The sequence below is a fragment of the Balaenoptera ricei genome, chromosome 13 (assembly GCF_028023285.1).
Source record: "Balaenoptera ricei isolate mBalRic1 chromosome 13, mBalRic1.hap2, whole genome shotgun sequence".
NCBI lineage: Eukaryota > Metazoa > Chordata > Mammalia > Artiodactyla > Balaenopteridae > Balaenoptera > Balaenoptera ricei.
In genome coordinates, this window is record NC_082651.1 from 47,499,141 (window position 1) to 47,524,035 (window position 24,895).

General features: G+C 46.5%; 1 protein-coding gene across 2 annotated transcripts; it reads right to left on the reverse strand.

Moving 5' to 3' along the window:
• Positions 1 to 358: 358 nt before the first annotated feature.
• On the reverse strand, positions 359 to 24,537 carry SLC1A4 (solute carrier family 1 member 4). Of its 2 annotated transcripts, XM_059942642.1 has the most exons (9): positions 23,756 to 24,072; positions 13,540 to 13,582; positions 11,541 to 11,603; positions 9,684 to 9,850; positions 7,205 to 7,438; positions 5,465 to 5,659; positions 5,027 to 5,161; positions 3,088 to 3,196; positions 359 to 786 (listed from the first exon to the last, which is right to left on the reverse strand). In XM_059942642.1, the coding sequence occupies exons 1-9, from the start codon at positions 24,040 to 24,042 to the stop codon at positions 766 to 768; spliced, it is 1,254 nt and encodes a 417-aa protein (XP_059798625.1). In that variant the 5' UTR covers positions 24,043 to 24,072; the 3' UTR covers positions 359 to 765. The 2 variants fall into 2 exon arrangements, with proteins under 2 accessions (XP_059798625.1, XP_059798624.1); XM_059942641.1 differs by lacking the exon at positions 359 to 786 and having other exon boundaries at positions 1,237 to 3,196; positions 23,756 to 24,537.
• Between the last annotated feature and the right edge of the window lie 358 nt (positions 24,538 to 24,895).

Sequence of the window (24,895 nt, forward strand, 5' to 3'; positions counted from 1 at the left end):
ATGGTCAATTAAGGCCTGTTGACCTACTTGTCCTAACGAGACTTGACTTTATGGAGGTATGCGGCAAAACCACTCACTGTTTCAGGATCCCTAGTGCTAGTGCTGAGTGGGAGGTGCCCAGGAGCCTGGACACTCACCACGGCAAGTCACATCAGTGACTGTCCTGCAGCAGCTCTGCCACCTGAGTGGCCCGCCATGCCTCAGGGGGTCGTGCTGGCTAAACGCTCCTAGAAAAAAAAAAATCAATTCAGTCACCCCCAGGCCCTCCCCTAGAAGAGCTCCACCAGTAAATACCACTTCAAAACACAAGGAAGGAATAAAGGAACATGCAGATCCTGGTAGAAAGGCTGTATTCATTTTTGAGGACTGCTATGTTTTAAGGCAAGTGTCACACATACAAAACAGTCAGAGATGAACAGTATTTACGACAACATGTTAGAAGAGCAGGGGAGACATCTTCAGACAATGAGAAAGTGGCATTTTCCCCAGCCGGGTCACTCCTGGTCTGATTCCTGTTGCGGACAGAAAAACAGGGAGAAAGCCAAGGGAAGGGGAGCAATCACCATCTGGATTTTACAAGGAAGCACCCTTCCCCAGGCACGGCGCTCCCCTCACCGCAATCCCAGGTCCAGGGTAGAGGATGCGCAGTCCCTGGGTCTGATTGTCCAGCTCTACTGTCCATGTTTTGTAAAATTCACCTTTAGGAACAGGAAAATCAGGATGCCAAAGACATGCAACTTGCAGTTAGTCCACCTCTGTCCAAATTCAAACTTGCCCGGACTGGAGCTAAAATATACACACACACATACATACAGATGTTACATGCATGTATACCTCCCACATACATGCTGCACATATGTATGTGTACGTACATGGCCATGTATATATGTGGAAGAAGGAAAGATGAGATCTAGTGACACCTGAAAAATAGTGAATGTTCATTTGCAGTTTGGGATCCATCAATGTGATTGTTTCCCCTTTGAAAACAGAAGGCATCAGCAACAAGCCAGAGGGTCAAGGCTTCCAGGCACCTCTCAGCCCAGCTCCTGGTCACTCCTGCTTCATAGGAGACGGGAATGACTTAGCTGGTTTAAAGAGGGCTGAAGGGAAAAGGGCCTACCCACTGGCCAGGTCTGCTCTGTGCCCCTTGGCTCTTCCCCACCCATCCCGCTCAGGCCCATGCCCCCCAGTCTTAATACAGGGGAGCTTCACTCTCTCTGTCCCCCCTCCCCCCATTACAGTTGTGACAAGGGAATGAAAGTTTGGGAGTTTTAATGGCCAGTGTGTGGTGGCAGAAATGGTGCCTGGGTCTGGGAGTCCCAGGGAGGTCAGGTACCCAGAAGTGTGCTGGGAGGTGGGGTAGTTAATTCACAAAAAGATGAAGGACATCAGGAAGAGGCTGCATTTGATGCTAACAAGAAACTACTAAGAGAACAAGTGACGTGATGAAAGTTGCTCCTGCACACAGAACAAAGTCCTGCTCATGAAAGCTGTCCTCCCCAGAAGAAGGAGCCTCCTGGAGAACTTAGGTATCACTTAGGTAACAGTAAGGAGGGTCCGGGGGTGTTAGCACTTGGTATCCAAGAAGCAAAATGCGAAATGGTCGTTTTTCGCGGATTCACTCAGTTTGCCTCACCAAATCCCTCTGAGGTAGGTAAGAGGCAGGTGACATCAGCCCCATTGTACTAATGGGGTAAAGTGAGGCTCCAGGACTTGCTGCAGGTTACCCCACAGACACACACCAACAGCCACAGAGAAATAGCAGTCTAGTGCCTTTTAGGTTTTCCTTCCCTGTCCCGGGCAATGCTTGTTCTCTCCGTAAAGCCCCCTCCCCTAGGTTCAGCTCAAGTCAGTAAGTATCAGGTGGACCATTTAGCTTATAAATTTACACTTTGATGTCCTGGAGGGAAAGGAAACCAAGTCTATGGAAATCAGCCAAAGCTAGGGCATCTGGGAACAGGGGTACCTCACTCCAGTGAAGGGGTGGGTTTGTGGGGTTTTTTAAATATTTGTTTTTGCTGCAATGCAGCATTTTAGGGAGGGTCTAGTTGGATTAAAATCTATTGCTAGACCAGCCAGGGTCCTGAATGTGATGACCACACCACACCTCCCCAGAGGAGGGGGCCCCTCTCTGGCCTGTTGCCAAATCAGAGTGGATGGGTATAGAGCCACAGTGTTGACATAGGCCCAGGTCATGAAGGCAGAAAACCTCCCCAGGGCTGGGGCCAGAATGGGGACACGTGTGTGTGTGTGTGTGTGTGTGTGTGTGTGTGTGTGTGTCCTGGCCTGATAAGGCTGCTTCCCTTCCCCCTGCAGCCTGTAATCCCCCTCCTTTCTTGGACTTCAGAATGTAACTGTTTACTTAGTGCCACTGACCAGAGACCCTAGCAGTGCTAACACCATGGAGTATTTCTAACTCGACGACGTGCAGCGCCTCCAGCCTAGTGACCCAGAAGCCAGTCACGCCGATGTGTAGACTCTCAACACCTGAGGCCCAGCTCAACGAATCCCAGCCATGGCTATGAATTTGGGAATTTTTCCAATTACTATGGCTCACGAGGCAATGCGACAGATGACTGCCACCCGTCCAGGTCTGCCCGGAAAGCACCCAATGCTGAGCTTTCCTGGGTGCAGTGAAGTAACATGTGCATTTTCCAAGCTTTAACCACCAGGTCCTGTGAGCCTGTTATGCCCCGCGCCCAGCAGCTCGAGGGTGTGTTTCCAAACAGAGCTGGGGTGTACACAGTTGCACCTAGACATGGTAAGCCAAATGGCAGAGTGTCCTGGTCCTTGGGAACCAGTTCCCGCTGGGAAGCCCAATGCCTGTGCTGAGACGTAATCCTCAAACCGGTGACTGGGCCAAAGCATTGCACGGGAGGCTAAAAGTCAGTGAAGGCGGCGCCCGGGTCTGCCGACCGGACCGATGGGGCGGGCATCCCCAGCAGGCAAGCTGGCAGCCCAGCCCCATCACAGAACTGACTCCTTGGACTCGGGGGTGCTGGCCGCAAGGCCGGTGGGGTTTGGGTGTGTCACCAGGGGTGACGTCTCCTCCTCCGACTTGCAGTTGGGGATGGCCTCCACTTTGACCTCGCTCAGCTCCTGCTCGCCTCTCTCTGTCGCCTTCTGATTCAGGTGGTGGAGGATGCCTGCACCCAGGGCATCGCCCTCCACGTTCACCACGGTGGTGGTGCGGTCCCTGGGGGGAAGAGAACAGGCAGGCATTACCGTAAATGCTGCCTGCAGCCACCAGGGGGCGGATGTCACCTTGGGCTGAGCCGCCAGGAAGCTGTGACACTGAGGGAGAGCAAGCTAGTAAGGGCACAGGGCCTCACTGGATGCTAAAGTGATTTTCTCCAAATACTTTTTATGAAACTAACAGATCCTCAAGAAAACTTGGGAAAAAGAAAAGTACAAAGGAGAAAACAAAAGTCACCCCGCCCCCGCATACTCCGTAACCCTGAGTGAACCAGTATTGACCTCTGGATCTGTTTCCTTCCAGAAATCTTTCTATGTATGCATTTCATGTGTGAGACACCATCGTATAAAAGTTACAGACAGCCGGGATGATAGCCTAGATTCCGTCCTGGGTCCAGCTTCTCTCCCACTCACGGCTGCGCTGTGGGAACCTGCCTTCTTGGTCTCACTTTGACACTGCATCTCTACTGAATTGTAACCTCCACATGCTTTCCCTGGCTGGTGGCAAACACCATCTCACAGAGAACAGCGCTGTCCTTTCCAGAAGCTTGTCTTCCCAGAGCCCCATAACCATTCCCCATCCCTGGGGCTCAGAGGAAGTATCGTGCCCATTCTGAAGAAAGGGGGAAAATGTGACCTTGCCCGCAGCACTGGAGAAGCTGAGGGCTGTGGAATCAGAGGTCACCGTGGTACAGGACTCCTGTGACTGCAGGTCTCGCCTGGGCAGCCCACTTGGCGCCCTGTGTCCCTCGTCCTGGCTAAGTGCCCCTTCGTGCCTGCCCTCCCCACGTAGAGGAAACAGCGGTGTGAGGAAGGAGGCAGGGCCTCTGACACGCAGCTCTGGTCTCGTCCAGCTCACCGCAACGTACCATTGCAGGGACTGAGTTCCCTCCCAAGTGCTCTCTGGACAAGGCAGGTCTCCAAGACACATGTCACATTTCACCCTCGAGGAGCTGTAGGGATTCTGAGAAGCCCCTTCAAGTCTCCAGGGCTTAAACACAAGATTGGAAACCACCATTCCCAACCACCATGGGTAGAGCCACGAGCCCAGGGCCAGGCTCCAGTGTTTAGGGTATCCCATGCCCAGCTCTGACTAGCCTGGCCAGGAGTGTCTTTCTTCCCCAGTGTTGACTGAATGCTCTTCCATGTGCCTAGAACTCTTCTATGTGCTGTGCGTGTGTTAACGCATTTAGTCTCCACCATAACTCTGGTGTAGGTTCTGTTCTTATCCCCATTTGACGGATGGGCAGACCAAAGCAAGGATGGTTCATATCATACAACTAGTAAATGGCAAAGCTTGGATTTGAACCCAGGTACCTGGGCTCCAGTGTTCATTTTCTTATTCACATGCTCTACTGTCCAACATCAGTACCTCAGCGGACCTTCCCTATAAAACAGGTATTGTTTGTATCTGAGAACGGTATCATGGGACTCAAGGAAGCAACACTCAGAAACTGTTCTGTGCCTTTATGGGAGCCCTGGTAATGGTCATCTGGATCACAGATCCTTCCCAACTCCGCTCCTGAGCCCAAGCCATGGCATTCGCATTAGCTGGGCTCATCTTTTCTCCCCTTGCAGAAATCACTCCTTGGATGTTCCAGGCCAAGGACAATATTCCCGAAGGCTCGCTGCTCCAATGGCTATGACCCCTATGCAGCCAACAATCTCCATAGACCCTTGGGCCCCTGGCTTTCCTGAAGGTTCTGAGCAAGTTCTCAGTAATGACATGTTTTAAGTTTCTCTGCATGCCCCAGGCCAGCGGAGTGCCAAGCTTCTAGCGAGCTCAATACAGACTTTCTTTTATTCGGTGCCCTTAGGACTTGCTACTTACACAATCCAGTCCACAGCCAGGATGAGAGACAGGTCATGAGTGGGCAGCCCAATGGCCTCCAGGATAATGGCGATGGTGAGGACCCCTCCAGCTGGCACACCTGCTGCTCCAACACTGGACGCTGTGGCTGTCACTCTAGGGGATGGGACAGCAGCATCAGCCATTAGCCCAGAGTATGAGTGGGGCACAGAGACATGCAGAACATGGCAGCCATGGCTTAGAAACTGAAAACCACACAACCCTGGAGTCTGTCAGCTGTGCCCTTGAGAGAGGTTCCACTCTCTCCAAGTAATGAATTCACGCTGTTCTCAGTTTACACATGAGACACCCGAATCATGGTGAGATTGGTATTCATGAAGTTTTTCAAAGGAAATCGCAAGAAAAAGACCTCAAGTTTTGAACCAGGCCTAATGATGAAGGAAAGACTACAGAACTTACAGAATGGTGAAGATCTGGCCTGCTTTCAGCTCCACGTTGTTGAGCTGGGCAATGAACACTGCGGCCACACACTGGAAGATGGCCGCCCCGTCCATGTTCACAGTGGCGCCGATGGGAAGGATGAACCTGCTGATCCTCTTGTCGACACCATTGTTTTCTTCAATGCACTTCATCATAGAGGGGAGGGTTGCAGAGCTGGAAACGCAAACAACCAACCATGAGAACAGTCCTTCCTGGCCAGGCCAACATATTCCTCAGCTCAGACCTGGGAACAGAGCAATTAGCGCCATCCTAGTTTATGGCACTCTCCCCTTGAAATAAGAGAAATATCAGAATTGTTGCAGAGTTTCTGTCACACGTGGGGTTTTGTTAACTCCCAAAGTATTCAAATTTGGACTCCTTAGATTTACCTGTTTTTTTTTTTTACCTGGATACCCCCATTCCAAATTTCTCAAGAACCACACATTGTCTCATGGTACAAAATGTGTGTCTCCTCTCTTGAATGTTTTTCCTCCCAAAAAGTAAAAGGCAAACTATGATTTTTTTTTTTTTTTTTTTAGACCAAGAAGCCGAGATGGCTCTGAGGGTTTGGAAAGAGTAACTGTGTTCCTAGATTACAAAGAATAAGAGCCGCTCTCTCCAGTGGGCTCTGCAGATTCTGCAGGGTGTGGCTGGCACAGCTGAGAGTAGGCTTGTTTCTGCCTAAGCTGGAGAAACTTACCTCCTTCATTCTTTCCCCCCACGACCTTGTCATATACATAGCCAGTCAGGATGGGAGGAAACATGCAGTAGGGAGGCAAAAACTAAATGTGTGAGTGAAACGATGTGCTGCCATCCCTTGAAAGTTTCCTTTAATGTATTTGGAAAGCCCAATTTTTTTGTGAAGGATTTCTAATAATGACAAGGTCCATCTTTTGTGCTAAATGAGATAATCCCACAATACTGTGGACTCCTAGAGAGCTGAGCATGCATCCCTCACCAGGATGCCTTGGTCATATGTAGGAAATAATTCACCCAACTAAAGGGAGAAAGAATTGGGCAGGTATCATTCTAGAAACTTCCCTGCAATGCTTTTTTTTTTTTTTTAACATCTTTATTGGAGTATAATTGCTTTACAATGGTGTGTTAGTTTCTGCTTTATAACTAAGTGAATCAGTTATACATATACATATGTCCCCATGTCTCTACCCTCTTGCGTCTCCCTCCCTCCCACCCTCCCTATCCCACCCCTCTAGGTGGTCACAAAGCACCGAGCTGATCTCCCTGTGCTATGCGGCTGTTTCCCACTAGCTATCTATTTTACATTTAGTAGTGTATATATGTCCATGCCACTCTCTCACTTTGTCCCAGCTTACCCTACCCCCTCCCCGTATCCTCAAGTCCATTCTCTAGTAGGTCTGCATCTTTATTCCCATGCAATGCGTTTTAAGTAGCTGCCTTCTTTCACTTAGGCAGAGGTCTAATTAGGGTGAAGACCCACAGTTGGACTAAGTAATGGTCCAGTTGACCTCTAAGCAGCAATAGGAGAAGGGAACGAGGCAATCCCTCATTCTGGCAATGCTAAAAATCCACTTCCATAAGAGCTGTGGGGCTGGTAGTACAAAAAAATCAGATGACACCAATTTAGAGTCTTCAAGAAATTAAAATATGTCAAGGTGATGGTTGTGCATCCACCACAGGCTCATCTGGTTCCATATTAATACAGCTCAGAGCAGCCAAGGGCACCTGAAACCCACTCACCTGGAGCAGGTGGCAAATGCTGTTGCAAATGGTGTAAGGAGGCCCAGGAGGAACCTGAATGGGTTTTTTCTTGTGAAGACAAAATAAATAAGTGGCAGAACAATTCCTCCGTGAATAAAATGGCCCAATATAGATGTGAAGATATATTTCCCCAGGCTGGTCACCAGCACGATGATGTCCTTCATTTCCACAATCTTGCTTCCAACCAGGAACATGATGCCCACAGGTACGTACCTAGGACACGAGCAAAGGGCACTGGTCAGTAAGGGTGGTGATGCTGGGGCTGAGAGATGTACGCCTTTCCTGTCACAGAACGCAGGGACTCTCAACTAGGTGGTCTTCACCTCTCCCTAGGATGACCCCAAGGAACAGAAAAGGTTGGGGGTATATCATGCCCATTTTACAGGCCATGAAACTGAGTAAAGTTAACATGATTGCTCATTGTGGGTGATGGAGTCAGGACTAGGACACAGACTTCTTTCCCCTTGGATATTGTATGTCCTTAACAGCTGGATGCAACCAACCATATGGGCTCCCAAGTGGAAAGGCAAGGAACTCTTCAAGAGCAAAGTCTCTGGGGCTGTGAGCTTGACTTTCAGCTTTGCTCAGGATTGTTCTGAGAACTTAGAAACACAAAAGACACCTATTTTGCAGAATTGCTGTGATACAGAATTGAGCCAAAGCTGGGCCTTTTGTGAAGTTTTAAATTCTTTGTGGTTTGGAAAACATGATTCTGTGGGAAAAAGTCATTAACAATGACCCGCTGGGAACACTCTTGGAGCGTGAAGAATTTTTTAATGGCAGGATGGGAAGAAGAAAGGGAAGAAATGAACTATGGGCGCTACAAAGAACAAAAGTCTGCTGTTTTGAATTTAATATAAATTGAGGAAGAATTTTATAACTATCGACTTTATTTGTAAATTTTAATTATATACATAATAATGTCACACGGTTCAAATTTTAAAGGGTACAAAAGGGTGAAGTCTGCCTCCCACCTCTGTACCCAAGCACCCATCTTCCTTCCAAGGAGACTGCCAATGTCACTGGTTTCTTGAGTTTTCTTCCCAGAGATATTCTAAGCAGTATTATTATTTTAAAATCCCATAGTAATACATGAAAACATTCTCCTTTCAAAAAATTAAAACATTATAGATTAGGCCAAAATCTTTAGGGACCATCCTCAAGCCAGCCCCCTCCTCTGATAACCACTCCCACTTCCTATGCATGCATAGGCACTTTTTGGGCAACGGGTCTCTCATTGCGGTTAAGACACTCAGCTGGGTCTGCCCTTCCAAATATCTGTTTCTGTAACTAATACATCACATTGAAGGAATGACTGTAAATTGGTTTCCAGATTGAAAACAAATGTCTTAACATACGAACATCACTTTCTTGCACAGTTTCCTTTAATCCAACCTTTGGGAGGATTTTAGACTAAAAAAATAAGCCAGGAAAAGAACTCGACGTGATGAAAACATTTTTTCCTTTCTGAAAATATTTATCTCCCCTGAACAACAGCAGTCATATGAAGTGTCATGTTTGCAATATAGAGTCAGACTCTGGAATTTTGTGGTGAGCAAGAAAATTTGGTTAAGCAAGATAAACACCACAAGGGGAAGCTCCGAACTTGGCTTCCCACCAAATCTCAAACTTTCTTACCAAATTCCAGGCTTCTCTCCTAACATTAGTGCAGCTGCCATCCCAATGCCATCTAAGAGAGAGACGTTCTGGGATATTTAAGGGTTGACAATAAGGAAAATGCTTTGCGCACGAAAGGATAAACTAGTTTCTCAGCAACGAATGGGTAGAAGCTAAAACCCACAAAGTTTGGCTTGAGTAAAACAGCAGGATAAAGCTTATGAGGCATTGGTACTGAAATCGGTATGATTTCTGAGAAGTTACTTTGAGAGACCTTGTCAACTTTTTCCTTGTTAGCCAGAAATCAATCTGATGGTTTTTATTAAACAATTACCCTTTCATTGATATTACATAAAGAAACATTCATATAAAGGAAAGACCATTCCAAGTTTACATACATGTATGGAGTGAAGATGGATTTACCCTCCATGTTGTAAAATACTATAGGAAGGGGCCCTTCTGAAGCTTGAAGTCTATCCTTTAAAGTGAAATGAGCCTTGTTTTATACAGCAGATAGCAAATTTATGGAATTCATTGCCCCACAAGATGATATGGGCATCCCATGTGATATGGGATGGTGGTGGGACTCATAGATAAATCTCCAATGATAAAACCCAGGGGTCACTGTGGGTGATGAGGAAGTGATTGGTAACCATGACACATGCCTGGTTCTCTGAGGTCCTTCACCCCTTGTACCAAGACTGGCCTGTGGTACATCAACCACATACAGAGAACTGGGCCAGGTGGTCCCATAGGGGTGACCTAGAACAGCTAAGTCAGGTTCTTTTCTGGATGGCAGGAGAAATGAGAGAGAGAGAGCAGGTGGCAGGGTGACACTCACCACATAATCCATGACACCAGCACCATCGTCGCCTCATTGAGGGCATTGAAAAAACGAATGAGCTCTTCTCCTTCAGAGCCGAGTTTCTTTAGGGCCACTCCTAACACCAGGGCAAAAAGGACCAATCCTAAAATGTTCATACCTTCAATTTCGGTGCCAATGGGGATCTGTAGGATCAGAAGGGACAAAGGATCTAAGTTTACAACGGATGAGTGAGAATTAAAGAATGGATTTGCTCGTTGTCTCTGCCAGACTGAAACACTGTGCCCGGAAGGAGGAAAGGCTCATATTTTCTTTAACCCTCAGCGATTTCACAAATCAAGGGGCAGGAAACTCAAGGGGAGATGGAGTCTGAGGATATGGAAGTCAACAAACAAAATCTTCACCTAGTTGTTAACTCTGAAAGCTGTTCAAAATGGGCATAGGTTGAAGCAGAAAGTAGAGAGCTCGTCATCACTGGATATATTCAACTAGAGGTTGGACAATCACTTCAAAGGGTTGCTTTTAAAAGAAGAGCTGATTGGTGAAAAGGTCCTTCAGATCAAGAGTCAGTGATTGTAACTTTGCCTCCTAAATGTCAACAAATTCTTTGTTGCTAGGCTCTTACCATAGTCTCCTCACTGACGAATTTCAAAAAAGATGTTCAGAATCAACATGGCTATTTTCAGGATATTCTTTCCTAAATCACTGACTTAAAATGTACAGGTATAATGTATTCTTTTTTTCCAGCAGTGCTGAATCTCATACTCTAAGCATATGTTAGAGGAACATTTTATTCCATCACAACACATTATGAAATTCTGAACAGGAAACATGTCAGCGTGGTAAAACCCAAAAGAGCATTTTTACCAGCTTTCTAGTCTGAATCCTAGTCCCAGCTGTGATACTAAATCACGTCTCTGAGCTTCAGGTGCTGCATCTCCAAGATGAAGTGAAATGGACTAAACTAATAGCTTTCGACTTTTTTAAAAAAGGAGAACTTTTCTTTCAATCAAAGAAAGGCTGGTTGGGGCTTCCCTGGTGGCGCAGTGGTTGAGAATCTGCCTGCCAATGCAGGGCACACGGGTTCGAGCCCTGGTCTGGGAAGATCCCACATGCCGCGGAGCAACTAAGCCCGTGAGCCACAGCTACTGAGCCTGCGCGTCTGGAGCCTGTGCTCCGCAACAAGAGAGGCTGCGATAGTGAGAGGCCCGCGCACCGCGATGAAGAGTGGCCCCCACTTGCCGCAGCTAGAGAAACCCCTCGCACAGAAACGAAGACCCAACACAGCCATAAATTAATTAATTAATTAAATTAAAAAAAAAAAAAAAAAAGAAAGGCTGGTAGAACTCAGAGCCACTCAAGCCCTAGAGAGGTGTGCTAGGGGGTGGGGAAGGGCAAAGTCCCTCCTTCTCCCCATGGCAGCTCCGTGGCTGGACTGAATAATTCTTGAGGTCCCTTGTCCCTTCCAGCTATATAGCATGAAGGCTGGGACTTAGCTCAGTGTTTGGTAAACAACAGGTACTCAAAAATACTTGTGAATGAATGATGGTTTTAGTGAGTTAAACCCCCAAGACAAATTCTACGTGCAGGGGTAGGTTAAATCACCTATTAATTATATTTCAGAATAGCAGAAGGGGTGTTATAAAATTTTTTTTTTAAGAAAGGGGGCAGTAGTTCCAATTCAATGAAATGGATCCACTAAAGATGGTAAATGGCCAAAGGAGCAAACCTAACCCGTGTGATTCAAACAGCCCATTCAAACCCCAAAGTCTTCAGTCCGGCTGAGAAAAACAGGCATCGTGTATGCTCCTTCCGTTATGAAGCATTATTTGTGTTATAAGTATTTGCCACAAGTGATCTCACAAAAAGTTTTACCTTTTCACGGGTTATGTTTCCAGTGCTCGTGTTGTGGGTCACCTCTCTATAGTCGGTTGCATACTGTGAACAAGAGAAAGAAAAACTCCTGTCAGTTCACAGCTGAAGACCACCTGGAGGAACCGAGAGGACTGCTGGGCCTCTTGCTACTCTGTCCTTCTTCATTCCAGGTCTTCTGGGCACTCCTCACTTGGCTGGCCTGACAAGGGCCTCTGAGGACTGTACAAAAGTTACTTAAGACCAAGGCAGCATGCACTCCAGACTTCTGGTTATTTAGGAAGCCAAGGAAATGGGGAGAATTTCCTATGTCCCCTGGTCACTGGTTTGGAGAAGGTCTGCACACTTTCAAGCTGATGGTTTGATATCTCAAACAGTTTAGAGTTCATATTATTTGGGGAAACTTGGAATTCATTCCACAATGCCGAAGTATACTTTTCGATGTGTTATTTTATTTTCATTCATTTATTTATGCTCCACTATGTTCCAGAACTTATTTGAGCCTGACTGCTTTTCAGCATCTGTTTCTAATTGCCTTCAGCCTCCACTCCCCAAAGCAAAGGCTGGAAGGCAAGACAGCATTTTCGGGCTGAGTCTTCTGGGAGACCACTCATCAGAGGTGAAACGTCCCTCCAACTTTGGTCCTGCAGTTGACTTCACACACTTCTGCCTGAAGCACACAGTTGTCTCCCTGGGGCAGTATGCATTATCGTTGAGGGGACTCTGTTATAAGACACCCTTCCTGACCCTTCTAAGGACACCTGGCTTCTGAACTGTTAAGAGGAGCCCCTTAGAGGGTTCAGACCCAGAGGCTTGCTTTGAACTGGCCTTTAAAGAGCTCTGCTCTCTCTCAGCTTTGACTTATCAAGCTTTCAGACGGGCAGAGATGTTCAGCTGTCCCATGATTAAGGATGGAAGGGCAAACAAAACCCACCCCACACCTTCTGTGCCAGGCACTGAAAGCCCCGCAAACCTTGTATTTTTCTCCTAGCTCACATTATACATACAAGTCACAGCTATGTTTATATGCAGGGTTTTTGTTTGTTTGTTTGTTTTAAAGAGAGGCTGTAAGTAGGAACAGAAAAGTCTTGGCTTGAAAAAGGCAATCAGTTTAGTCCATCTAATCTAGACCTTTATATTCTTTCTCTATATAAAGCATGGCTGCAGGGGAGTTACTTGAAGAATTGCTAAAATTAGTGAAAAACTGGAAACAACCATCAACAAGGGACTGGTTGAGTAAAATTATGATACTCTCATACAGTGGAATACAGCCAATAACTTATGCAGAAGGATATTTACCGACATGAGAAAATATTAACAATAAGAGCAGGTTACAGAACAATATGTGTAGCACGTGTACATACTAACAATGTTATGTAGTATAATTATTTTAAAATCATGTGAATGTGCACATGTATAGAAAAAACATACTGGAAGGATGTATACCAAAATGTTAATGGGTAGCTCTAGGTAGTGATTATGGGTGATTTTTATTTTCTTCTACTTTTTTGCACTTTATTTTTATTTTTTGCAAGGAGCATACGTTATCCCTATAATCAGAAAAAAAAAAGATTAAAATGTATTTTAAAAAAATTCTAGGGAATTCCTTCGTAGTCCAGTGGTTAGGATTTGGTGCTTCCACTGCAGGGGGCACAAGTTCAATCCCTGGTCAAGGAACTAAGGTCCCATAAGCCACACAGTACAGCAAAAAAAAAAAAAAAAAATCTAAAATATTTAAGAGCTCCCAAAAATGTGATTTGAGAGTATTAGGTGATACGAAAAGATGCTGGAACTAGTGGGATATTTTGGAAAAATTTTTGGTTTCTTGTTGTTTTGTTTGTTTTCACTCCAGGGGTATATCTATAAATTTTAGGCCAATGATACTAAGTGTTGTTAACAACGCAACCCTCCCTGTTCCACCTTACCTAACTCTATAGCAGTAATTTATACATAACCCACCCCTCCCCAAAGTTTCATATTTTTAGCAAAGCATCAAGCTTACCGTACGGAAAGCTGCAACCACAAGATTTGAGGGAAACAGGTTTCTGTTGGAAAAGAAAGCATTTTGTCAGTATTCTTAAAATTCGGCATTCAAAGTGCCCACTTTAAGATGCCCATTCCTGACAGCCTGACACACAGGGTTCCCTCTTTCCCCACGTCCAGTATTTACTGCCATCTTCTGCTTGATCCAAGCACCCAACTGTGTTTCGGCTGCAGGACCCCAATAGATACTTTGAGTGCACTGAGCTTTATCCTCATCTCCCCCTGGATATTTAGGTAAGCTGTGTCCAAGGAAACCGGAATAATTGCATCACTTTCCTTTCCCCTAGAGGCTAAGCCCTAGTGCAGTGGTTTTCAATGGGGAGTGGCACTGCCCACTAGTGAAATCCAAAGGAGTGTTTTGTTGTTGTAATAACTGGGGGGCACTCCTGGAACGGGGGGAGTGTGTTCAGGGGGAAGTGCCAGGTCCCAGCCATTTGTTCTGCTAAATATCAGTCTGAATGTAAAGCTGTCCCATTAATGGTGACTCTAAACTCAGAAGCAAGCACCTAACCATTTTGGTTTAGAGCATTCACATCCTGACATTATTTTTATTATAAATTACTCTCCATTAGTATTTTTTCTTTTTAAAAATTTTATAGCATACTTACATTATTATTTCTATTTTTAAAAATATATAATATCCCCTTCTACCTATTTATCCCACTCTCCACCCCTGCCTCTGGCAACCACCAAGCTGGTGGGTTTTTTATATTACAGTCAGGTCATATTGATGTTTGAAATTATGTGTGTAGGTAAATTCTATTTATGGATTTCATTTCAGGATGAAGGATAGTATAGAATATTTGTTATAAAAGGAGAGCAATAGAACTGATCCAGTTAAGCTAGATTTTGAAACCAAAATCTATTCATGCACACAGTTTTTATTGAGAGCCTCCTTTGGGTCATATATTGTACAGATGCTGGTCATGATATACAAGAAAATCCTACTGATAATCCGTTTGTTCTACCCACTTCCTATAAGAATAAGTCTAGAAAAGTAGAAGACCATCCTTTACAATTTGTGCCAACCTTATCCACTAATTCTTACTTCTGTGGTTGAGTTGTTCATAGCACTAGAATCTCTAAGCAACTATTTGCATGTGCTCGGTTTCAGAGGTAGGCAGGTCTGACTGTAGCCCAGCTTGGCAAGCAGAGTCTAAGAGGCCTCCTGGTAGTCACACCTTTGTGTAATACCCTCCCCTTCAGTGTGTGTGTCATGGGGCGTGGGGGATGGGTATGACTTGCTTCTAGCCAACAGAATACAGCAAAGGTGATGGGATGTCACTTTTGTGATTTGGTTACATAAACTTGTGGCTTCCATCTTGCTAGAAGACACTCTTTATTGCTTTCTGGGCTTGCATATTTGATGAAACAAGCTGCCATATTGGAAAGACCCATATGACAAGACATGGAGGGTGGCCTCTGGCCAACAGCCTACTAGGAACTGAGGCTCCCAGTCTGAACCTCAAAGAACTGAATTCTGCCAACAACCACGAGTCCTCAGAAGTGACTCCTTCCCCAGTTGAGCCTTCAGATGAGACCCTAGCTGCAGCCAACACTTTGATTGCAGCCTTATAAGAGACTCTGAAGCAGAAGACCCAGCTAAGCCGTGCCAGGATTCCTGATACCACAGATACTATGGCATAATAAATATGTGTGATTTTAAGCTGCTAAATTGGTGGCAATTTGTTATACAACAATAGATAATGAATACACCCACCAAAAGGGTTAACGAGACACAAAAATGACTTCATTAGAACACTCAGGAAGCTTCCATAGACAGCCAGCATCTAGAGACTGCAACTCAGCCTTTCCCATCTTGCTTGTCTATGAAACCTGAATTGCTTTTAACATACTTAGAGAATACCCGAAAGTACACGCCTGTATTTAAACAGACAAAATGTGATCTTCTGTTGAATTAACCACTGCAAAATGGTGATCTGAAGTTTGATTCCTATTACAAGCATATTTACTTTAAAAGAAAGGCAGAAACAGACTAGGCATTTGCATTGACTATTCTTTAGTGTGTAGATGAATAGCAACTTACATTTGCCTCTTATTTCCATTACAAAGCACCCTTCTCAGTCTTGTAGGGGTAAGTTTGGTATCTCATTTCCATTTGCTATACTAGTTAGAAGCAGAAACAGGCCCTGAGCCCAGGTTTCGCCCATTCTGCATCCACCACAGTAGTTCTCAGACTGAGCTGGCCACCTGCTTCTCTCCCTAAGAAGACAGGGAAGTTAAGGAAAGAGCTGGGTTAGAAGCCCTCTGTCTTCTCCATGGGGGACGATTTCCCCTGCAAATACTTCGCATCCTTCAGGAATGAGTTGTTGACCTGCCTGGTGTCTTCAGCATAAGCAATAACCCAATACTGTCTCACCCAGAACGGACCCTAACCCAGAACTTCTAGACCAAACAGCCACTGTTTGGTCAACCTGTTTTCAGACAGTCAGTCTACAATATCTAGTCTACAAAATCCAATGGGAACAGAGGGGTATATTCAATACTAGACTCAAAACAGTGACTCCTGCCAAAAAAATCAAGTTCCTAAGAACATGATGTGTTCTGGCAGTTTCTTATAAAGTTAAACAGACACTTACCATATGAACCAGCAATTCTACTCCTAGACATTTACCCAGGAGAAATGAAAATATATGTCTGCAAAAAGGACCTGTATGAATAACAGCATTATTCATAATAGCTCAAAACTGAATTGTCCATCAACTGATGAATGGACAAATAACATTATGATAAATACATACAATGGAATCCTACCTGGCAATAAAAAGGAATCAACCGCTAATATACACAACGTGGATAATCTCAACAACATCGTGCTGAGCAAAAGAAGCCAGACAAAGAAAAGTACATGCTGAGTGATTCCATCACCATGAAACTCTAGAAAAAGCAAAACTAATCCATAGTGATAGAAAGCAAAACTTTCTATCCAAAACCGCCTGGGGCCAGGGATGAAGAGTGGGAATTGCTGAGAAGGGTCATGGGAGACAAAAATGTTCAGTGTCTGGATTGTGGTAGTGATTAAATGGTTTATCTATTTGTCAGAACTCATTGAACTGTACCCCTGAAATGGATGCATCTTTTGTATGTAAATCATATCTCAAAATTGCTTAAAAAGTTAGGACAAAAGATCCAGTGCTAACTGCAAAGGAGATTTGACAACCAAAAAAAAAATATGTACATTCAATGGGATGACTGAACTCTTTTTAGATTACATTACTCAGCTCTCAAATATTGATCCCTTGGAAGGAATCGCCTGCAGGCAGTGAGTTGAACCCACAGAATCATACTCCTTTCCTTCAGTTCCCCTGGTCGCCACAGGCCAGAAGCAGGGGCAGGAGCACACCCCTGTGTCCGCCAAGGGGCAAGGCTGCAAGGCTGCAGGAGTAAGGCAAAACATTTTTCTCTACTCTTCATGGTTTGTGCCTTTGGAGTTGTATTTTAAAAGTCATTGCCATACCAGAGGTCATTTTATGTTATCTTTCAGGAGTTTTACAGTTTTGTGTTTTACATTTAGATCTGTGATCCACTTTTTTTTCTTTTTTAAGAAGTATTTTTTTTTAATTTATTATTTTTGGCTGCATTGGGTCTTTGTTGCTGCACGGGGGCTTTCTCTAGTTGCGGCGAGCGGGCTTTCTGAGTTGCGGTGCGCAGGCTTCTCATTGCGGTGGCTTCTCTTGTTGCTGAGCATGGGGTCTAGGTGCGCAGGCTTCAGTAGTTGTGGTGCACGGGCTTAGTTGCTCGGCAGCATGTGGGATCTTCCCGAACCAGGGCTCGAACCCATGTCCCCTGCATTGGCAGGCGGATTCTCAACCACTGCGCCCCCAGGGAAGCCCTGATCTGTGATCCATTTTGAGTTAATTTCTGTGAATGGTGCAAGGGCTGTGTCTAGATTCGTTTTTTTTATGTGTGGATGTCCAGCTGTTCCAACACCATTTGTTGAAAAGATTATTCTTGTGCCACTGTATCACCTTTGTTCTTTTGTCAAAGATCAGTTGACCATATTTACGTGGGTCTATTTCTGGGCTCTCTTCTGTTTCACTGACATATTTGTCTATTCTTTTGCCAACACCACACTGTCTTGATTACTGTAGCTTGGTAGCAAGTCTTAGAGTCAGGTGTGTCAGTCCTCTGACTTTGTTCTTCTCTCTGCTTATCCCTCTTTCCTTTGACTTTTAAGCAAGATGCTGCTGTGAACTCGGGCTTTTTCTTACTCCTGAGCTCTCCTGTATTCAGGAGAGTTCTCATTGCAGTGGCTTCTCTTGTTGTGGAGCATGGGCTCTAGGTGTGTGGGCTTCAGTAGTTGTGGCACATGGGCTCAGTAGTTGTGGCACATGGGCTTAGTTGCTCTGTGGCATGTGGGATTTTCCCAGACCAGGGATCCAACCCATGTCCCCTGCACTGGTAGGCGGATTCTCATCTACTGCGCCACCGGGGAAGTCCCTGAATTTTAAATTTTATTTACATTTAAACTAGTTAAATTTAAATAGCCACTTGTGGCTAGTGTCTATCATATTAGATAGTAGAGATCTGGAGTTGTGAGATCCACGGTCTGGAAATCAGAAGGATCAAATGGTCTTCTCAAGCTTACCTCTGCACAGCACTCAATTTCACTGGGTATTAGGGTGCTTCTAACCATTGAGGCTCCTCATTTTATTTAAATTCTCAAATATGTCATTTTTCTGTTATTTGACCCTGAGAAATTTCCTTGAATTACATAATACCAGATATACATTAGACCAAAGTCTTTCAAACATTAGTTGGCCATGGAATCAATTTCCTGGCTCTAACCAGCATTTTATAAAAGATGTAATACATTGGACAGAGTAGAAACGATCAGCATGTATCACACTTAAAACGTTGTTTTGTAGGACTTGTGTTTCAGATTGTATATGTGGGAGTGAAGGTGTCTGTATGTGGATAGGTCATTATTTAAAATGTATTTCTCATAGTGGGTCTAAGTCAGAAACATTTGCAAAAAATGCCAAGACTGTACTACTAAATCCAGAGACCCAAGTCAGACCAAATTGGGAGAGAATGAATGGACGAGCCTTTCCGGTGCTTTAGGAACCTCTGGACACATTACTTAAAGCAGGCAGAAAAACTGGTATGAGCTCAGCCTGAAGTTTTGAAAGCAGAACTTCTGTTAGTGGTACTGTACAGACTCGTGCAGCTCACACCATGAAAAAGTTCAGAAATGTTCCTTCTTCATACATCTGGTGCTGTTCTTCTGATCCTATTGTCAAGGGTGGTATGCATTTCCCTGTTCCATATGAGAAGACTGTAAAACAATTTACTTTGGCTTCGTGTATTTTTTTGTTCCAAAAGTATTTCCTTTCATTTAAGTTCAAAAATTCTTTACTGAATTTATGAAAATTTCAAAGACTCTTCGGAACAGGATACGACACTCTATGTACACCTGATAAATATTTATTATCCCTAGTGCTTATTGTTACAGGTTCAGTTAACAGGGATGTGCCCCTTCAGATCTTGGTACCCCCTACAAGGCCGGGAGCAGAGGAAGGGCTGGGGGTGATGGGCTCACACTATGGAGACAGTGGGGGGTAGGGGAGTAACCTATCCTCTTTCTGAGGCCCACATCCAGTTTTAGATTCCAGCCTGAAAGGCTAATGCTGGGACTCTGGGGTGGGGGACGTTTGAGGAAATAAGGCTAAGAGTAGCCTGTATCAAGTAGCCCTCAGCTGTCCCTGAGAGGCTGGGACACCCTAGAATATTAGCAACACACTCAAATATTAACTCATTTAATCCTCGTAACAAGTCTAGGTAGTAGCTACACTATTATTAATCTCATTTTACAGATAAGGCAACTGAGGTACAGAGAGGCTAAGTGACTTGTCCATACAACTAGTAAGTGGTAGAGCTGGATTCAAAACCGGGTAGCTGACTTCAGTGTCTGTTCTTCATCACTATCCACACTACCTCTCTGGGTTTATGTTCTTTTCTGAACTATTCAGGCATGGTGTCGAGCTAAAAAATTTTTTTTTAATATTTTAAGCTGCCATTTTTAGTGAATAGTTAGGCTGAGAAACCTCCATTAATTTGGATCCATGTTAGATTCGCTAAGAGTCTTCATCTTGCCTACAGGTTTCTTCGCGCCTACTGAAGAAATGTGTTCTTTGCAGCCTGAGAAGCATCATATTCACCCAGTTCTTGGGAAGGAAAGTAAGTCCCCAGCGCCCCCCTGTGTGAAGGGAAAGGCTCCAAACATTGTCCACTGTTGAGAAAATGAGCACAAGAAAAGCAATAAAGTCTAGAAAACTGGGCGACAGGTAAAATCTCAATTGTCTTTACCAGGCACATGGTAGCCCCTTCTGCAAGACAGTGGCCCAGGACCATTCTTCTGGCTGCTAGTGTAGACAGTGTCCCGGGCCCAGGAGCTACCTGCCTCGTTGGCAGATAAGCCTCTGGTTTTCCATTTGAAAACCACAAATATTATCACTCAGAGGAATGTCTGAGGTCAGTTGCCTGAATCCTTTCCATTGACAGGTGAAGAAAACTGAGGTCACCTTTGGAGACCAGACACGTGTCATGCAGGGGAAAAAGAAACTGAGATGTTGGGGAGAATATGTGAGGATTTCTGCCCCATTTCAGAATGGAAGGCTCTTCTGTGTTTAGTTTTGATTTTCTCCATTTTCCAAATTTCCTACAGTGTTGATTATATTAGTCCAAACCATAGTCACTGTTAACCTTTTTCTCCAGGCTGCATGTGATTCCCAATATACCTAAAGGCTACATTAGCTTCAAGTCATCTTGAGGTCCCAAACATCCTTTTCTTCCCACTCACTCTCATTTATTTCAGACTATGAAGAGAGAGCCATCCCCATTAACTCATGTGAACCAAAAAAACACAATTGCTCTGTAATCTTGCCCCATTTATAACACGAGCAAGCATCTGTTGGGTCAGCCCTATTCTTAGAGCTTTACAGACATAACTCATTTAACCCTCACCACGATCCTGGGAGGCAGGCACTCTCATGATCCCCATTATAAAGATGAGGAAGCCAAGGCACAGAAAGGTATGGACATGTCCTAGGACCCACAATCAGTAAGCGTTGTTAGGGACCAAGAAGTTCCACAATGACTGGGTTCCTGAAGACCTGCTTAGAAGCCACTTTGGGTCACACCCAGTACTGAGTCCTGTACTCTTCCAGGTTCCAAAGCGTGGCGCTCGGGCTGCTCAAGAGGAGACCGTGACTTTCCCACCCGCCAGTTGCCGTCCACTGTCCTTTCTCAGCTCTCAAAGGGCCTGTTCTAGCCTCACCCCCATGCCCCAGTCTGCTATGCTATTTCTAATACACTGTGTTGGGAAATCAAACCACTTGGCAACGGCATTCTGAATTTCCTAAAAGGCAGAATCAGTGTCTATTAGCGTCATGTCTCTCTGACTTGTAGTTCCATCTTGAAAAACTAAATTAGAAATCATGGCAGAGAGACGCAGTGGGAGTTTGGGGGCACTCCACGATCTGGAAAGGTTGTGGACTTGAGCAAAGCCTTGGCGGCAGCTGCAAGCAGTCATCTGAGACTTTCCCCACTCCTTCCAGGCGTTTAAGTTCTAGGCAGTTACCAGGGGCAGGCCTGCGGGATCATTGAGGTGTTTGCCCACAGAATCTCATATTCACTCACTTGCCCACAGGCAGAAAGGACTGCGCCCTGCCTTTGCCAGGGAACATGCCTGGAGTCACATAAAATTGGCATCCGTGAGGTTTCCTTGATGGAAGCAATTTTAAAATGTTTACCCAGAGAGTCCCCAGACCCAGGAAGCATTTCCACATGGCTCAGGACTCCATTTCCCCTCAAAAGCTGCTCAGTGAGAAAGTCAAATCCAACCTGCACGTTCGCTTTCCTTCACTGAAGAGGCTCAACTCCTCTGCTTACAAGAAGTGAGCGTCTGCCCCGAGCCGACTATACCCTTACCTGGTACCCTTACATCCGCATCAGAGCAAACATTTCTGAGATGGGACTGGGCCACCAGCATGGCCTCATTTCTATGGCGTGTTGACTTGGGGAAGGGAAGAGTGGGAGAAATAGAGCCCTGAACCAGGGGGCATGAGACCCATAGTTCTTCTAATCTCTCTTTTGACAAACCACTCTGTGTCCTTGAGCAAATCACTTAATCTCTGTCTCAGTTTCCTCATACCACCTGCCCTACCTTTAACCGTGAGCTGCTGAATTAAAGAAGTTTGGCCCTTGGAAGCATTATGAAACACTACCTACCCCCAACAAGCTACGACAAATGTTCTCTTGGTCCTTCCCTGTATTTGTGGCCCGAGTCACCGAAAGTCTGTACTTACACTGACCGCTAAGCCATAAGGATGGGTCATTCACTTCAGAAGCAGGAGCTAAAGGGGCTTGTATCTAAAACTAGAAAACCATGATCAGGAAATAAGTCCCTTCTGGGGCTGGTGGAATAAGGTAACCCCTCCTTCACCCCCACCCCCTGCCCCCTGTTTCTTGGCCATTGCCTCTCTCGGAGATAAAAGAATGTTACTAGCGTCTCTATGGGGTACCACCAGCAGGTCAGAGCATCCACACTCCGAGCCACTAATCCCTGCAAAAAAGACTCCCTTAACCCCACAATCTCCCTCCCTGACTGATACGCTGAAGGTAATAAGCCAAAGGTACTCTCACCCTCAGTAGACTTTTTCAGTACCCACTTAAAAGTTAGTCCTCAAACGTTAAGGATCTTTAAAGCCTCCAAATATCAAGCTGCCAGACACTAGACAAACACTGTAGCTCATCAAAGTTCTAATAGGCCACCTCCACCTGTCTTTTTGGTAAGAAGTTTTGGTAAGAACTTTTTGGTCCCCCTCATCAGAGAGGTTTTGCTTTTTGCTTTTTTCAATGTAAATTCCTTTGATTTTTTTTTTGTTGTTGTTGTAATTTTATTTATTTATTTATTTGGCTGCACCACACAGCATGTGGGATCTTAGTTCCCTGACCAGGAATCGAACCCGTGCCCCCTGCAGTGGAAGCGCAGAGCCCTAACCACTGGACCGCCAGGGAATTCCTGTTGTAATTAAATGAACACTCTTAAGTGGCAGACAGTCATCACATTTTCCAGAAGGAGAAATAGAAACAGCAGGGAGTCAAGTCACTTTGCCCAGAGTTTGCTGTTTTTCACAGCCTCAGCAATGAGGAGCTTTGCTTCGGTGACTCAAGACAAAACATATGTCCAAGGCTCTGAATCCAGAATTATTGGAAATCTGGAGGGGGAGCCAGCTGAGCTCCTCACTCAGCTGAACCTGGCCATGTCAGTAAATGCCTCTAGGTTGCAGTTTTCCCATCTGCGAACTCTGGGCTAATGGAGAAACCAAAAGAGGCTGAGGCTTTGGCCAATCCACAAAAACTACATTACATCTCAAGGGATGAAATGCAACTTCTAAGAGTCACAAAAAGCAGGCAAAGCTAAGTGAAGATGCTTCTTTCTCTCTCCTCTCTAGAATTCACATCTTCCCACAAATAAAGCCCCTTAAAACTCACAATACTGTACCATGGTCCTGACTATGGGGATTGACAGCAACCTGTCCCAAGTTCCCAGGAGAGGCATGTTTCTGGGCAACGAGCCCTGCACTAACTAACTCCAGCCTTGTTATCCTTGGGTCCGCTGACAACTCTTCAAAAAATTGCCAGCTTCCTACCAGCCAAAGGGCTGAAACAGAGGCCATAGATTACAGGCGAGAATGGTCCAACAGGCAAAATTTAACCAATGCTCCCAGAAGCTTTTGGGCACCGTTGGGGGAGAAAATTGGGTGAGGATATTGGGGCGTGGTTGGAACATTTTTCCTAGTGTGGGCAGCCAGAGAATGTAAGGAGTAAAGTACAGGTGAGACCGCTGCCTCTTCCCTAACACATTCCCACCCAACGGTAGGACTGGTTCTTGCTAAAAGATGCAGTACTGATCCTTGAGAATGTCAGGTGCGCCCCAGCTGACGTTTGCAAAGGTGTGGTCAATATGCAAAGCCTCCAGACGTTATTTTGATATTTAAAAAATGTTAAAGGCCACCAGCAGCCAGTTAAGAATGAACTCTTAGGAGTATATGAGGGTGTATGAGTATGAACTAGAGTGCGGTAGAGAGCTGGCGTCTCCCACTGAGCACTCGGCGAGGTGTTGGCTGGCGGGGGAGGGAGGACGTTACCTGGCCAGGTCGAGGAATGAGTCCACTGTCTCTTTGGGGACCGGTGGGGGCCCCGTCTCCTCCAGACCCAGGTCGCTGGACTGAAGGGTCTGCGCGCCAGATCCAGGCTTGATGATGAACGCCAAAGCGACTGCGAGAGCCGAGGCGCCTAGCGTGGTGAGGCCGAAGTAGGCTATGGCGATGCCGCCCAGGCGCCCGAGAGAGCTGGCGTCCAGGGAGGCGGCGCCCGATACCAGGCTGCAGACCACCAGCGGCAGGATGATCATGCGCAGCATGCGGAGCAGCATCTCTCCAGGAAAGGCCAGGTAGGTGACCTGTGTGCGGTTCAGCTTGAGCCCACGCAGCGCCGCGCCCAGGCCGGCGCCCGCCACCACTCCGGACACTGTGAGCAGCACCAGCGCGTGGCGCCGTAGGAAGCCAGCGCAGCGCCGCGCGCGTCGGGCCGTGCTCCCCGGCGCGCCAGGCCCCGCTGCAGGCCCCGCCTGGGCGCTGTCTAGGTAGCCGTTGGTCTCGCTGCTCTTCTCCATGGCGCTACCCGCGGCTCCGAGCTGGAGGAGGCGGGGGACTGGGGCTCCGGGAAAATACGCGGCTCTCAATGAATGGATCAGGCGGAGCTGCCGAGGTCCGCTAGCTGTAGCCTAGCGGGTTCTGGGAGCTAGCCCGCGGGGCTCTCCCGGTCTTGGCCCTGGAGCAGGTGCGGGGAGGGCCAGGAGAGACGCGGGAGAGCGGGCTGGAGCCCCGGGTTGAGTGGATCGCGCCGCGCCCAGTCCTGCACGGCGACCACGGGCTGAAGATGATGTAATGAGGGAGCTCGCAGATGCGGAGGAGAGGGGGAGCTCTGAGAGACCTGGGCCGGCCCCCTTCACACCCACCGCCCCGCCCCCTCGGCTCCGGCCAATCAGCGCCCGAGAGTCTCCTCCGCGAGCCCCTCGCCCGGCTCCTGGCCACCGGCGCTGGGGGAGGGGCGGCCCGGCCGGGGACGCCTACTGAGGCCGCTGGGGCGCGGGTGTAGCCGGCCAGTCCCGGCGCCCGCAGCCTAGGAGGCCCCGCTAACCGAGGCCCGCTCCCGACGACCGCGGGGAGGGGGGGGGGCGGGGCCTGAGGGACAGCCAGGACTCTTTGGCACCTGCCGGGGCCGCT

What these genes read in the sequence shown, in the direction of transcription:
- SLC1A4 (XM_059942641.1), bottom strand. Translation starts at nt 24,282, where the DNA reads ATGGAGAAGAGCAGCGAGACCAACGGCTACCTAGACAGCGCCCAGGCG. An exon ending in CTGGTGTCATGGATTATGTG is followed by an intron (nt 7,439 to 9,683) that starts GTGAGTGTCACC and finishes CTCGTGTCCTAG; the next exon opens with GTACGTACCTGTGGGCATCA. An exon ending in GCATTTGCCACCTGCTCCAG is followed by an intron (nt 5,660 to 7,204) that starts GTGAGTGGGTTT and finishes TTGCGTTTCCAG; the next exon opens with CTCTGCAACCCTCCCCTCTA.